Here is a 15,794-nt window from a genome sequence, read left to right on the forward strand (position 1 = left end):
GACAGAAAAGGAGTCTGCAAGCAGAAATCGTCGTTATAACACTTACCCCTGCGGTTCATGGGCCGAACTCTCACTGCAACTTTTACCTTTGTATCCGACATTTTCGTCCACTTTTCACTCCCACCCTGTCTATTCGCCCAGCTATCAACGCAGAGTCTCCGACAAGAAAGCCCGGCTTTTTGCCAGAAAACAGGGCAAAAGAATCTAGCTAAACAATCCCAAAAGAGTCCGATCCTCGATGAGAAGTGATGGGAAAGCGTTCATTTTTGTCTTAGTATCCATCCGGGTTCGCTTCTTGTGCAAATCCAGCACTCAGCTCCAGCCCCAGACAGCATCCCCACCGCCATCTTCCACTGGGAGCACGACTGCTATCCTCTGGCAGACTGGAGAGGCTGTGCCAAAGAGGGGGAAAGGATTTACGCACCCCGCCGGCGCATCGGCGCATTGGGGGAAACCAATGAACGAGAAATGTGAGCGTGTGTGACAAGTTAGTTCACATGCATCAGAGAGCATTGAGAGGCAGTGCGGAGCTAGGAGTCAGCTTTAAACAGTTGTTATCAAATATGATTTTTGGCTACGACTTATTGGCGCTTAGTTCTCTCACACATACACACTGAATTTTTTAATTATTTGCATTTTTGGTAAGCAAGAAAAGGGGTCAAAAAATTTACAGTTATATAACTTTATTATAAGGTTTAGCAGAATCATTTTTTGACCCACCACCTCACTTCTGTTGACGTAAAGCCTAAAAATAATGTCTGTTTTTCACTCTTATATCCCCAAGCTGCCAAATCTAACCGTTACATTAGCATTTATTCTGGGCTTCTTTGAATTTCTTTTTAAAGTTTAAGTTTTGCCATTTGTCAATCACCTTAAAGTTTTGCATTAAAAAGCTCTCTCTCTCACACCACACACACACACACACACACACACACATATATATACATAATTTGTAACTTCTGTTTTAACACATGTGATATAATCTAATTTAAAAAGTCTTCTGTTATACACGGGAAAAAATAAACATATAATCTGTAGTTGTGGCATATAACGTTTTACTATCTATGTGTGGTCTCACTGTCTGCTGTTAGCAGCTGGACCTTTATTTCTCAGATAGTTTCAATTGGCATCATTTTTCAAAAGCCTTGGATCAGTTCAGAGACTGCGAATCATCACATTGCTATATTACAAGTCATTAAATAACACAACATCATTTTCAACAACTGCTACAACATTAACACAACAATAATTTCATTCCTGACGTCCTGCTGAAAATGGTTTCACCATATACAACCTTTTGTTTTATTATTATTTTGACACTTTCAAAGTAACACAATGACATTTTTACACTCTATCTAAAGTAAAACTTGACTTGTAAACTAGTCACAGAAGGCAACTCAAACAACCAAAATTTAATACAACCTCTCATCACTTCATCCTGTGATAAGCTACATTTCACTTCACTTTATTTAATTTGTCTCACTTGAACAACTACTTTGGGATTGTTCATACATAAACTATGTCACAGGTCCAGCATCAGATTTGGGAGAATAAGTCTTCACTGTATGGTCGCCACTGTCCAGTGTAATGAGAAGGTTGTTCAGTAGCGCTAATCCAACAGGGCGAATAAGATGGTCTCCCACAAGAGGAGTACGGACTGGGCCACTCTGGAGCTTCCCTAAGCTCCAAATCATCCCCTGTTCTGAGTCAATCACAATTAGATCTCCATCTCTGTCGAACGCCACACCTGAGATGCTGAGCCTCACTGTGGACTGCAGGGTCAGGCTAAAAGTGTCTGTCTGGTAAAGGAGGTGGAACTCTTTTGTAAACACCCTGAGCCTTCTGTGTTGGTGTCTCTCCGTTGGATTGGTGACATCAGTTAGATGCTCCGTCACTGCAGTGTTCCCATTCACGCAACAATAGGCCACCGCTTTAGGGCACTGAAGGTCTGAAATGGTTGTTTGATGCTCTAGAACGACGCTGTGACTATAGTCCACCCTCACCTTGGAGAGAGTGCCGGCCTCAACATCAGAGACCAGGATGTGTCCACAACTGTCAGTGTCCACGCCCCAGGGCATCTGGAAGGAATCTTTGATTGTCAACATGTGATTCCCCCTGGATGTGAACACTTTTATAGCTTTATCACCTGCATCAGTCACAACCACGTGACCAGCTGGGGTCACTGCCACGTCCACTGGGTAACAGATGTCCCCACTGGCTGCTCCTTTTCGCCCAAAGCTGTGCAGCTTCTTTCCCTGTAGATTGAACACCACCACTCTCTTTTCTCCATCATGGACCACAACTATTGTTCCTGAGGACCCCAAAACAGCTATTCCAGTTGGGTTGATAAGAGTCCCCCACCCACCAAATGCAGTACGCAGGAGAAGAGTTGTGCACGTCAGAGCTGCGGGAAAGATAAAACCAGCTTTTGCTCTACACGGAGGAGCAGACGGTGAGGGACTTTGAGACAACAGAAGATCCTTTAGGTCACTAAGAACCTGGCAGTGGGAGGTGCTGTCAACACTGCATAACTGTCGACAGAAAGGGCACTCCAGCTTCCTCAGGAGAGGGTGGGACAAAGCTGTGATGCATTCCAGACAGAGTACATGGCCACAGGAAAGGTTCTGCGGTCTGCGCTCCCTTTGCTGAGAGCTAAACGTCTCGAAGCAGACTTTGCACTCCAGTAGGTTGATCTGTATCTCTCTGATTATTCCCTCTGGACTGAGGCAGCCACGATGTTGGAGACTCTTAGCCATGACTGAAATATCCTGTTCTTTAAACCCTGTGGGATGGTTCAGTCAGCTGATGCAGGCAGCAGCAAATTCAGGAAACCAAAATAGAACGCGTGCCAATTTACGTGGTGAAATAGAGAATCATGGAGAGAGGCATATGAAGCACAATTTTGTGCAAGCACTCGTGCCCTGGGCTTTTAGGCCTCAACTGTCACGTGGTATTTTGCACATAACTAAGGCTCTCTGCTGCCCTCCTTTGGAACAGTCACAGAACCCAAATTGCAGATATCACAGAGTAAATTCAGTGACAAAAAAGCCTGTATATTACTTTTAAAAAAGGAAAGAAAGAAATATGCCTGGCTGGAGTTCAGTGCACAATCTTAAATGTGCAACAGTGTGTCAGCCACAGCTCTGCCACTACTCATGTTTAACACTACATGTTTATTTCCAAAGGAACAGCAACCGTACCTTCAAATACATCTTGCTGTAGGTCAGCATGCGGCAGCTATTTCAGTCTGAGTTTCATGCTGTGCAGACGGAGTGAAATCTGATCTGTTATGGGCCGTGCTTGAATCAGCCAATCCAGCCCTCCTTTGCTGCAGCGGGACACTCCTCAGGGGTCAAACAATGTCATTTAAAATTTCTCTTGTTAAGTACGCAAACACAGAGGGGCTTCCTGCTAATAGGAATGTGACAGCAAGTAAAAACGACCAAACAAGATTAAGAGGAAATGAAAACACTTTTAATACATTTCACAGTGGAAAAGAACAGCACAGGTCGTTTTCAGCAGAATTGTTTTTGGCAAATGACATCTAAATCCACAGACGAGGTCCTATTTAGTGTCTACTGTATGTAGCACGGGAGCCAGGTCTGTTCCAGAGAGGTCAGTGTCTGGATTGTCAAGGATTATGAGGGATAGTATATCTGTACTGAGATGATACTGACACATGAAATGGAAATATAACCTTCAAATAAAATACTCAAGGCCAGAAGAATTAAAGACACACAAAAAAATCAGTCTTAATAGAAACTGAAAGAAGATAGGAGTTAAAAAAACAAAACAAACATGCAAACAGGCACAAGGGGTGAATTAAAATGTTACCACGACAGTGAAAAAGGTTCACATAACAATACTGGCATCTTGCTGTGTGGTGAATACAAAGACTCTTGTAATGGTTTCCTACTACAACACTTGTTTTGATTGGAGTCAGCCATGCAAATGCAATATACGCAACAAGGTCAATCCAGACACAGACAGAAAAACTGACAATACATGCAGTAATTTGAATAATTATCTTCTCTTATTAGTAAAAAAAAAAAAAAAAAAAGAAAAGAAAAGAAAAGAAAAAAAATTAGCAGCCACAGGAGGACAAGGAGAGTAAAATCACTCAAGGTCACAATGATTCACAAAATACTCGAACATTACTTAATGTACAGTATTTTCAATAAACTTTCTGCAAAGTGCTTAAACTGTGTGCTTTGCTTCATTACAGGCCAAACGCAGACCCAAGCCGGTGATCCTACCACGCTAAAGCTGTCTGGTATTGAACTCCTGCCCACATTCAAGTTAAAAAACATAAAATAGTGAACATCTATGATGTAAATAGATAATCAGTGACAGACATTTATATAAAAATGCTTTAGCTTCTTTTGTGCTATAAACATAGACGCTCCACTAAGTGATAAATTCTACATAATGGCTTTTAACATTGAAATGGGTTTGACACCAGAGTTGGTATAAACCAGTCAATTGTACATTAGCCTTTAATGATACTGCTTCATAGGATAACTGAATTATAGCTCACTAGCTACAATGATCATGCAATTATATTTAGAAATGGCAGTTTTTGTTGCCACACCTTTCTCTTACACACTCGCACAAAATAAAATTCTCCCACTCTTTCATCCAAAAAGCAAACACAAAAAAAAAGTGATCAGTGGTTTAGGAGCTTTTATGACTACAGCACACACCAACGTGTGTATCTCTGTAGTCTGAGCCACTGTGCACTCCTAATAACACTGCATGGACCTGTTTTTCCACTTCTGCTGTCTGCACTCCATCTACTGTAGGTGGGTGGCTTTCTAGGCTTCGGTTACACCAGGAAGTGGTCGTAGCTTTACCCTCTTCTCCATCTGTAATCTTTCACACTTTGGGTTACCCAACAGCCTCCGCCTCCAACTCCTACTGGCTGTCGAGGCCGTTGATGGATTTGGTCTTTCCTGAGTCCTTCTTTCTCTGTCTGGCTTTAGGGCTGTCACCGTCTACATCAGTTTCTCCTGAAACATGAAGCTCACATATTTCAAATGAACCCATAAAGAGATGTAACTGCACTGTGTTTCTTCTCATACATGTATGAGTATGCATATGTAAAGCACTATAATAAACACTAGAGGTCACCCCTTTACAAGACAGCAACTGAATACTGGTATGCATTTTTTAATGTGGTGTGCTGGATGAATTACAGTGAAGTCAGTGTACCTTTAAATCCCTCATACACATGGTCAGCAAACTCTGCGAAATTACTGTCTTCACATTCTGAGAGGCTCTGAGGGGAGAAAAGGTTTAAGACACATGACACACACATACCTGTAACTGGACAGAGACCATACTGTACATGCATCACGGCTAACTGACTCCGTACAGCTTTCTCTGTAAACAACCCGATAACAACCCCTACAAGGAAAACCTTGAATGTTAATATTTACTAATGATCTTTGATGATTATTTAGCTACAGAGCATTAAGCATGGTTGGCTTCACCCAGGACATTTGGCCTTTTGCCATTCAGGCACAGATGTCAGTTTGTTGTAGCTTTATTTAGACGTAACAAGAGTTTACAGAAAGGCACTGAAGTGTGATGCCTGATGCTATTGCACTGATCTATATGTGAGTAAAGTTTTTTATATTGTTAATGATTGTGGGTGTGGGGTATGGCCAACCAAACCGTGTATTTGTTAGAAAGGCTGAGAATAAAGAAACAAGTTGGGATTGAAATTAACTCCAATTTGCACGTTTTAAGTGCTTTTATGGATATTCACATTGTTTTTCCTAATTCCGATCATTCCTGTCCTCAACAGACAGGAAAAACTTCAGACTCCTGGCAACCACAGGTCACTAAGGAAACTATATTTTCTGTGAGACCGGTTGGCAAGGTGTTGCTAGTGGTCGCTAGTTGAAAATGGTCGAATACGGTGCTGCACCGATAGCCTCTTAACACTTACTAGCAATCAGCTGAGCAGGGATACTTTTACTTTGAAAGTGTGACACCTTCGGAGTAAAAGTTGTCTCATTTGAAATGTTTTGGTTGCAGTGGTAAAGCACAGCTTTCACTTTGAGGGGGATTGTTCTCAGTTTCTTGTTGCACTGCTCTTCAAGTTTCACTACTGCTCTGTGAATAGTTAGTCTTGGTAAGTTTTTGGTGCAGGGACTACACTAGTTTCCAGAGGCTGCCAGGGGATTGTCGACTGGTCTGTAGGCCTGTGTGACTAAGGCCTTAAATTCTTTGTAAATGCTTCAAGGTCTAAAGCAGTTAAATGGAAAAACTCATGAAAGCTAAAGCAATAAACATACCTTTTCCCTTGGACCATATGTTTCTGCGTACCATACCATTCCATACAGGCACAGGAATGTAATGAAGGCCTAAAAACAGAATGAAGGGAACAGAAACTGTAAAATGATTCATGGAAAATGTGTAAAAAATTACTTGCAGCATTCGTCATATGTTAGAATATTCATATTAAAAAACAAAGATATATGTATAAAATAAATTATACGCATTTCAGTGCATGATAGACCTTACCAAACACAACAGCCAGAGGATCACATAGAGGATCTGTGTTTTTGAGAACAAGTCCTGCCCAAACTTAATGCATGCCAAAGCCTCCAGAAAGGCTATTGCCCTGTGAATGAGAGGGAGGGGGCAAAACAAACACATAGTTCAGTATTTTAACTCACTGGTAGCAAAAAGAAGAGAAATCCAAACCTAAAAATAACATCCAAATCAAACATGTCAGTTTTGGGCTTTTATCTGAGAGCAGTGCTTGGGTCACTGACCTACACATTTGAACTTTTTTGGATAAAAATATTCCTGATGTAGGTCAGCTGTTTGACAGCTTAGTCCTTGAGTGAGGCAGTGAAATGCCTGCATGAATACCACTGTTCATAATCTCTGGTAGCTCAGGTAACATCTCCTCCTTGAGCTGCTGTCACTGCCCATGGCTATGTGTACACAGCACTAAATGTTCATAGGAATACAAGATGTTAAGCAGGCTTATTATTAACAATCTTTAAAATCAGGTTACTTACCCAAATACCCAACACTGGGTCCCAACTCTCTTGCACTGTGTGTCTGTTAGGTATGCATAATACTGCCTAAAGGAAAAAACAAAGCAAATTTTTAGCAAATTTCACTGGAACTTCTAGTCTGTGTCTCGGTTTCCTTTTACCCACCTGCCACATAATGAGGGTAAATGCATGAAATGATATACCTTACTGTTGGAGCTGTGATGATACCGATGAACAGGATTCGACACCAGCTAAGAGCATGGCTTGCAGGAAAGACGAAAATGTGCTTAAGGAAGAATGTGTTCAACTCAGTAAGCTGTGAAAAAAATGATAAAAAGAACTATAGTTAAAAACAAAAGCAAGTATAGCATTGTTTACAATTATTCAGACAGTAGGACATTTCTATTCATTTTACCATACTGAAACTTTAAACTTAAACTCACAAAACTCTTTAATATACTCTAGCCAGCCACTTTGTTGGGTACACCTGTTGCACTTGTGCATAACTCAAGTATTTAATCAACCACCCGCTGAAGTTAGATGGAACCTTAAAGCAGATGTGCTACCTCAGCAGAAGACCACACCGGGTGACACTCCTAACAGCTAAAAATAGGAAACTGAGGCTACAATTTGCATAAGTTCATCAATCTTGAAAAACAGAAGTTTGGAAAAACATTGCCTGGTCTGATGAAACATGATTTCTGACACCAAAGCATGGATCCAATCTCTCTTATATAAACAGCTCAGGTTGCTGGTGATGTAATGGTGTTGGGAATATTGACACAAGATAACTCACCATGTAGCACACCTCAGATAAACTTCACAAACTGGTTTCTTGAACTCGAAAATGAGTTCACTCATTCACTCACTGTAGGGCTGTGCGATATGACCAAAATCTCATATCCCGATATAAGAATTCTATCGTCCCGATAACGATATAAATCACAAAAATTTAACATTTTCTGTAAATTCTGTGAATCTCGGGCAGCTCGACTTGCGTGAAGTGTTTCCAGCTGCGCGTCCTTTACCCGGAGTCGAGTGTTTTAACCGATGCATGAAACTATACATTTTTAGACATAAGTTGTAACGGTTGCCGTTTTCTTTGTATTTATTACACGGCGTGCTGCGGGGAAAAGCCTGTTCTAACGTTTGAGTCTAAGGTTTATTTTTTAGCACCTGGCGGCTCTTTTTTACTTCTCATCCATAAATAATCTGCTCTTTCACGTGATTCAGTTTATTTTGAAAAGTCTCAACAGGATCTTGAGCTTTATTGTGAAAGGTGTATGTGGAACATAAACAAGCGGACATGCGAAGGTGTTACCGTCGCTGTTGCTAACGACAACGCATAAAAACAGGCGCTTGTCCGTCTGTAGTGTGGTTATATTACATATAAGAGAAAGAGAGAACTTTAAGAAATTAATATAGCCACTACAGTGACCATCAAAACGATGAAAAAATATTGCCGTAAACAGTTTATTTTGCGACACCATGAAACAAACAATAGCGTAAAATGAAACGATAGACGTTTTTATATCGTCATCCGATATATATCATTATATTGAACAGCCCTAACTCACTGTGTACTCAACTGGCCTCCACTGCCACCAGATCTCAATCCAAGAGAGCGCCTTTGGGATGTGCTTAATGTAAGATTCACATCATGAATGTGCAGCTGATAAATCTGCATCACCTGTGTGAGGCTGTCATGTTGATATGGACCTAAATCTCAGGAATGTTTCAGCACCTTTTTGAATCTGTACATGAATAATTAAGGCACATCTGAAGGCAAATGTGGTCTTAAGACAAAAAAAATATATTAGCATGTACTACTAGTTATAAACAGAACTGCATTACCCTTTTTAATATTAACATACTGTATTATAAAATATAATTTAAAGGATGCAAAGGCAGCCAGGAAAACTTGCAGTTCAACTTTTCCCATCATATTTTAGCATTTTTAAAATCAAGCAGATAATATGAGAACGACTTGGCTGTGAATACAGAAATGTTGCTGATATATGTTAATTAGATCTAATACAATTAGCCCTTTAGGCCTCTGCAGTCTGTTCAGTGTCATCAAACTACATTTACTCTCATGAGGTTCATTTGTTGTTCCACCAGGTTTTTTAAGGATCTAACATTTCTCTCACATGTGTATGCCACATTAGAATAAGCACATAATTAAAATTTGTATTAATTAAATGTATGCTGTATTTGTTTATAGATCAGCTATGTACTGTTGTTAAGTTGACTGAATGGGTTCACATTCAGCCTGTACAACAACCGTGCAGGAAAAATATAGTAAGCTGTAAAGCTCTGATTTAATAAAATAGATCACTGTATATTTTATCATTGTTCAGGTAATTATTCAGACAAACAATATCATCCACGGTTTTTTGTTGTAGGTAGGAGGACCACATCACAACAAACTAAATGTGAGGCAAACACTGTGTCTGTGTGGGGAATAAAGTGGGAAAACAGCAACAGTACTGAGAGGTAATCTGAACACCTTCAATTTTATTTCTCTGTTAACTTTATTTCTCTTAACACTTTTTTTTAAATTTTATTTCGGGCTGTATGTGTCCATAAATTGGCATACTTTTTTGAGCCATATCTGACAATTTTGGCTATTTTTTTAATCCAAAAATACCCATATAGTGCCTCACTTCACTTTGTATTAAACCACCCACGCAAAACTGAAAAACATTTTTCAGCAAAACCCCCACAAAAACTAAATATATCTTGTGAATATAGTAAAAAGCCTTCCCTTTGTATCCACGGGGTAAAAACCAGACAATGGAAAAGTGCATGTCCTGCAGAAGTAGTCAAACTGTGGGACACTATCTGAAGATGTGGGACAAGTAATAAAAACGCTGCACAGTCCCACATCAAAACAGGAATCTGGTCACGCTGGTGGGAGAATATTTATAACAATTGCACTGCTTACTCATTTCAGAAAAATGTAACATTTACTGAACTAATTTTGGGTTGAATTAAGGACACCATAAAAAAAATTCTCTCCCCATGCAAGTCACACTTAAGAGTTTGGCAACAGTCACAGCAGTGCATTTAGAGGGCGCCTTTGTAAAAGCCTGCATTGGCAGATAATGAGGCGGAGGACCCGCAGCAATGTTTTTTCACTCATTTGGCCAGGAGCCTGTGTGGTTGAATTTAGTGAAGAGCAGCTCAACTGTCACCATGTGGAATACAGCTGTGCCATGCCCAAGCTCTTCAACTAATTCTAAAAGACTGCTAATTACTATTTAAGGCCTCAAGAGAGTTCTCAACTGGCTGAGAGAGAGAAAGTGGAGGATGGTGCCGTTTCATCACCAAACACAAAAAGTGGAGGAACACCAGCCTTTAGCTTTCATCACCCTGGCAGCCTGTGGCTAGAAAATTTGGCAGCTATACTCGACTTTCCAGTGGAGAGCAATGAAGCTAACTTAAATTCTCCATCGTTTTCTCATTTTCATAAAATGCTCCCAAGTAGTTCAGCCTGTCTCATTCTCATGGGATAAGTTTTTAACATGCAGCCAGCAGGACACTTGAGCATTATGTGGGTACATGTGGGACAGGTTTTAGATTGCAGCCAATTAGATTAGCCAGGACTTAGACGGCAGAGCACACAAGATGATCTCTGACTAGTCATCACTAAGTCACCATGAGACGACAAAAGCAGATTTCTCACGGACCCACCTGCCAAATGATCATGAACAAGTAGACGCCCGTCACTCGCTGCAGAGAAGACTTTGGGTCAAGCCAGCGTACATAGGTCCAGCTTGCAGGGGTGAACTGCAACACGGCTCGTTTGATCTTCCCTGTGGTGGTGTGGATGTCCCTGGATGGAAAGCATAGAAGGAGGGTTTCAAAGGCATGCAGATAGATTTTCAGTAAGTATTATGTTAATGTTAGCAGACAAAGCTACATGAAAGCAATACCATCACATGAATCTTTCAAACCAATCCCCCTTGATAAAGATGTGGGGTTACTTTCAAAACAATTTATGAATCTTATCTACAATATAACTTAGTGCAAAAGAGGATAAAAGTTTAGACATAGCTGTAAACACATCCCACAACATAAACTCATACTTAATACTGGCCCAGTGGTAGGTCCTCATCTCCAAAAAGCGGCAGACAGTCATGCCAAGCCAGATTCCCCCTCCATTACACAGCAGAATATCAAGAATGACTTGGTCCCACCAGCATTCAGCAAAGTTAGGCAGCAGGTGCATGAAGAATAGCTATGGACACAGAAAAAGAACATTTAACAGAATAGTGTACACAATACATGCATGTAGCCTGCAATATTTTGAAGGAATGTGTAAAATCAAATGCCACAATTCTCCACAGGATAAACCACTGACATCCCCAGCTTAGATGACCTGAAAACTTCACCGTTATCAAGAGAAACAGAGAAAGAAAGGCCAGCGGGCAGAGAGAAAGTGACAGCTTGTGATGGCAACCTTATCTGCTGTGTGCATCTCTACCTCAGTAAGTTCCCACGTAATACTGATGGTCCAGCACAATCCATAACTTCGAATGAGAAGTGCCTTCATACCCCATCCCCAGAAATGGCTGAATGCAAAAATGTCAAAATGGCTCAGGATTCTCTCCCAGGTGATGACATGGCAGTTCACAGCGTATTCCTGCAGGCAGAAGTGCATGCAGCCTCATTAAAATGATTAATAATCCCTCGGATAGTGCCGCAAGTAGAGCATGTAAATCAACAGGAAAATGATTTTTGCTGCAAGCCTCCATCGCTCACCATTATGTCTGCCTCTCTTTTGGCATAGCGCAGGTTTGGATCCAGCCAATACATCAACTGCTTCACCTGCTGCCAGTTGAGGAAAATGATGAAAACCAGGAACAGGAAGTAGAGAACACTCAGACCTTGGCAACAGAAGGACACAATGTTAGTAGAGGAAAACCAAAGATCTGAATAAAGATAGATTGTGTGAAAAATACTCACCAAAGACTATTCGCCATATCGCTGGGTGTGGCCTGGTGAATGGACCTAAAGAGAGGTATATTAAGACGCTGCATGAAAGACATGTAGTAACAAAGTTCTCTTGACTTCTCAGATAGGGTAGAAAAGAGCCATGTAGGTAGCAGTTCATTTTATTCCACTAATGGTAAGGTCTTTACTGAAGTTCCTCTTTCTTTCTAGTTACAGATCTTCTTGTGAGAAGCAGGGTGTTATTTACAGTTCTATAAAACACAAGTGTGTGTGAAGCTCCTTCTAACCCACTGTAATTAAGATCCTTTATGCAAACACACTTGACTGAGCTTCACAGAAATAATATTGTGCTGTCTTACCATTAGGAAATGCCAAAACACTGATGACAAGGAAGAAGGAGATGACCAGAATGATCCCCACCCAAAGATTATTGTCAGGGTTTCCATCATCTCTGCAGACAGGGAGGGGAAACAGAAAATTTAAATCTCAGCGACAGTCAGTTAACCTCAGTATCACTGCTTATGTTAAGTTAAAAGGCACATTTTTACAAGTATGGTTAACATCCTACTTAAAACTAAAGTGATGTGGATGCTCTTTAAAATTGCTTTAAGCTTCTAAACAGCTGATAAAGAGATCCTATAAAGCAAAAAAAAAAAATACTTTAAATCTAACATTATGAGTCATGCCCTTGCTAGTTACACTGTTGTAGCTAATGCCAACACAGGAAACAGAGTCCCCTATTTGGTGCCATTGTATAACTAATGGATTATTGCTATCTGACGAGGTTAAAGTCTAATTACCTCACAGATTAAGAATGTGACCCATTCCCAATTACTGTAAGTGCGCAAAGATAACGCTATAGTTAGCTAGCCTCCTAGTGTACCTGGCGCTCTCTGAGCATCACTGTTCCTGCTAGCACAGCTAAGCTAACCCATTAGCGAGCGCTAGCTGTGAGCGACTCACCTTGTGAACGCGAAGTACATCAAACTGAGCACGGTGCATGTCAGCAGCGTTATCGTGTGCGGCTTGTAGAAAAACTCGATTGTGATATCTTCGACCTGCTGCTCGTTTATCATTCGGAAATGCATCCTGTAATTCACATCATCCTTGCTTAAGGTATGGGATCCGCTATACACGGCCGCCATAGCTGGACGCAGCCAGGCAGGAGAGCAGCAGCAGCAGCAGCAGCTTCTCACGGCAGCATGAGAAAGTGAGCCACCTCGACCAGTGAAAAATACCAGGAAAAACAAAAAAACACCAGACACAGTGGAAATAGTTACATTACTAACGGTACAGCAAGCAAAGCAAGCGGCAGAATTAGAGATGAGGAAAGACTGTTAAGAGTCAAACTGTTCACTTCTGATGTTGATTGGTTTGCATGCTTGCTGGGAGTGTCTCGAGGCGGAAGAGTTCACGTGCTCGTGTGCTGATTGTTTTTAGCATGGCTTCCAGGCAGGGACTTTATGGCATGAGTGACTGCGCACGTTCTTGACTTCAAAAATCTCTCAGTTAATTATGTGACTACACAAAAACGCCTTAAAGCAATGCATAGGTTTTGGCGTCTTGCACAAATTACAGGCGGACATCCGTTTGCATGTAAAATGAACGCGTTTCCTGAGTGTTTTCTCAGAATTGGATGCGTCACTTGTTTAAAGACTTAAGTTGGTGCGTGCTTGTCTCCCCCCTGTGGCCCCTTATGGTTTCACATGCCGCGTTAAACAAAGCTCTCCGCTCCCTGCAGGGGTCAGAGGCATCCTTTATACCAGCGGTCCCCAACCTTTTTTGCGCCACGGACCGGTTTATGTACATTTCAATTCCTTTAATTTTAAATATGTTTATATTGTCTATCCTGTAAAATAGTCAGATGTCTATTCATATTAATGTACAGAATTCACCTGCTCGCTGCTACTACTGCACATTCACCCAATGTGTATATATATATATATATATATATATATATATATATATATATATATATATGTTTTTCCTCTACACCCCCCCCCCCACAATTTTTTTGCACATGTCGAGGAGCGTGTCAGGCTACATTTCACTGTGTGTTATACTTGTATAACTATGCATGTGACAAATAAAGAACCTTGAACCTTGAACCTTGCCCGACAATATTTTCACGGACCGGCCTTTAAGGTGTCGCGGATAAATACAACAAAATAAAACTAGTACCGGTACTGAAAAAAAGAAGATTTATTCATAACACACGTGAAAAGACCCAGGAAAACCGAGTTAACGATAAAAACGATAACAAAATGACGCTGAAAACCGATTAAAAACCCTGAAAACCATATTTTTCACACCTGAGCCTCAACTCTCGTGGCCCGGTACCAAACGACTCACGGGGCTTGGGGACCGCTGCTTTATACAGCCTTTCATCTGAGGTAAAAGAAGTACTCGCACTTAAAACAAATACTTTTCACATTTTACCTAAGTAAAAATATTTAAATGAAATGTGCAAAAAATGCTTAAAGTATGAAAGTAAATCATTAGATATCAGGATATGTTTTTATTTACTTTATGGAAGATGAGCAGTCTAGACATGATTATATAAATTTTATATACTGCAGCCGCTAAATTAATCGTATAACAATCTCTTTCCTTCGACTGCTACTTTTAAGGGTCATCATCTACTGCCATCCCAATCTTCTTCGTCTGTCACGTCACAGCATGACCTCCTGCAGTACATCGATGAATCTTCTCTGTGGTCTTTATCCCATTTTTCTCCTGCCTGGAAGCTCCATGTTTCAGCATACTTTGCCCAGTATAGCTAATATCCCGGCTCTGCACATGTCCAAACTATCTCAGCCTTGGCTCTCTAATTTTTCTCCAAAGTGCTCAACCTCAGCTCTGACGTACTCATTTTAAATCCTGCCCATTCTGGTCACTCCCTAAGCATCTTCAGCTCTGCCAACTCCAACTTGGCTTCGTGACTGTTTTTTGTTGTTGTTCTTTTGTTTTCCAGCCTTTCCTGTCCAGCAGCTTTATAAGATTGAATCACGGTGTTGCATGCATTGTTGTGTCAAACACATTAGCTTTGCCACGAGAAGTTCTATAAACTCTCTATAGGCTTGTCTTGTTAGTCAGTTTCTTTGTATTATTTTTATATATTATTAATATATAGTGTAAATGTAACACTACCAAAGCTGACAGACAGGGAGGGCCTCATTTTTTTGTCTGTATCCAAACCATAGATCACACCCGATCTCACAAACATAAATTTACTAACAGTAAAATAAGCTATTATTATTCCATGGGCGGCTGTGATTAAGGTGGTAGAGCGGTCATCTACCAATCAGAACATCAGTAGATCACCATGTGTCAAAGTATCCCTGGGCAATGCTGAACACTGAGTTCCCCCAGATGCCTCCATCAAAATGTAAACGTTAGTCAAAGCACTTAGGCATACATAAAAGTGCTGTATGAATGCACTCTGTGTTTAAAACACACTTTTCTAAACTTACATTGCAAAGTTCAATACATGGGAAAATACTATTGCGTCTAAACTTACTGTAAAGCAATAGAGTGACTGATTATTATCTCAGTACACAAGCAGCAAAGCAAGCTTGTTGAAGAAAAAGGGGCCCGTGCAATAAAAGCAATTTAAAATAAAAGTGAAAATACACAACAGTAGCAAAGATCAAGTGAAATCAAGTGAAACCAGGAAATGTTCTGATTGATGTGCATCTTAAGAAAACATTTAAAAGAGGTCGCCAACAGTGCTGACCTCATTTCAGGATCAGATAAGTGTCCTCTGCCCAAGGACCTCACCTACAAGCACGCCATTATATAGCTGTGTTATGTTACATA

At 40.6% G+C, this 15,794-nt stretch overlaps 3 protein-coding genes across 7 annotated transcripts in view; all 3 read right to left on the minus strand.

Moving 5' to 3' along the window:
• The window catches only part of kif13a (kinesin family member 13A), a 49,656-nt gene extending 39,013 nt beyond the window's left edge, over positions 1-10,643 (minus strand). For all 5 annotated transcript variants that reach the window (XM_040031072.1, XM_040031069.1, XM_040031068.1 and 2 more), the window contains exons 1-2: positions 10,632-10,643; positions 47-373 (exon numbers count right to left, since the gene is read on the minus strand). In XM_040031072.1, coding sequence (XP_039887006.1) covers positions 47-101 — 55 coding nt within the window. In that variant the 5' untranslated portion in view covers positions 102-373; positions 10,632-10,643. The remainder of the gene's footprint in view (positions 1-46; positions 374-10,631) is intronic.
• LOC120733097 (E3 ubiquitin-protein ligase NHLRC1-like) lies at positions 1,270-3,327 on the minus strand. Its single transcript, XM_040031134.1, has one exon. It carries the CDS (start codon positions 2,754-2,756, stop codon positions 1,518-1,520), a length of 1,239 nt encoding a protein of 412 aa, XP_039887068.1. The 5' UTR covers positions 2,757-3,327; the 3' UTR covers positions 1,270-1,517.
• On the minus strand, positions 3,453-13,539 carry ptdss1a (phosphatidylserine synthase 1a). The gene is made up of 13 exons (XM_040031119.1): positions 12,939-13,539; positions 12,335-12,426; positions 11,988-12,032; positions 11,784-11,908; positions 11,506-11,664; positions 11,108-11,259; positions 10,713-10,854; positions 7,220-7,332; positions 7,038-7,103; positions 6,532-6,631; positions 6,303-6,371; positions 5,212-5,278; positions 3,453-5,009 (listed from the first exon to the last, which is right to left on the minus strand). The coding sequence occupies exons 1-13, from the start codon at positions 13,118-13,120 to the stop codon at positions 4,915-4,917; spliced, it is 1,407 nt and encodes a 468-aa protein (XP_039887053.1). The 5' UTR covers positions 13,121-13,539; the 3' UTR covers positions 3,453-4,914.
• Positions 13,540-15,794: the final 2,255 nt, after the last annotated feature.

This window comes from Simochromis diagramma, unplaced genomic scaffold (genome assembly GCF_900408965.1).
Source record: "Simochromis diagramma unplaced genomic scaffold, fSimDia1.1 OVJJ01000361.1, whole genome shotgun sequence".
In the NCBI taxonomy this organism is placed as follows: domain Eukaryota; kingdom Metazoa; phylum Chordata; class Actinopteri; order Cichliformes; family Cichlidae; genus Simochromis; species Simochromis diagramma.

Excerpts from the sequence above, each read along its gene's own strand:
- LOC120733097 (XM_040031134.1), bottom strand. The coding sequence starts at position 2,756 with ATGGCTAAGAGTCTCCAACATCGTGGCTGCCTCAGTCCAGAGGGAATA.
- ptdss1a (XM_040031119.1), bottom strand. The coding sequence starts at position 13,120 with ATGGCGGCCGTGTATAGCGGATCCCATACCTTAAGCAAGGATGATGTG. Across the intron at positions 11,909-11,987 it reads GATATGGCGAATAGTCTTTG|GTCTGAGTGTTCTCTACTTC; the intron begins GTGAGTATTTTT and ends TCTGTTGCCAAG. Across the intron at positions 6,632-7,037 it reads ACCCAGTGTTGGGTATTTGG|GGCAATAGCCTTTCTGGAGG; the intron begins GTAAGTAACCTG and ends TCTCATTCACAG.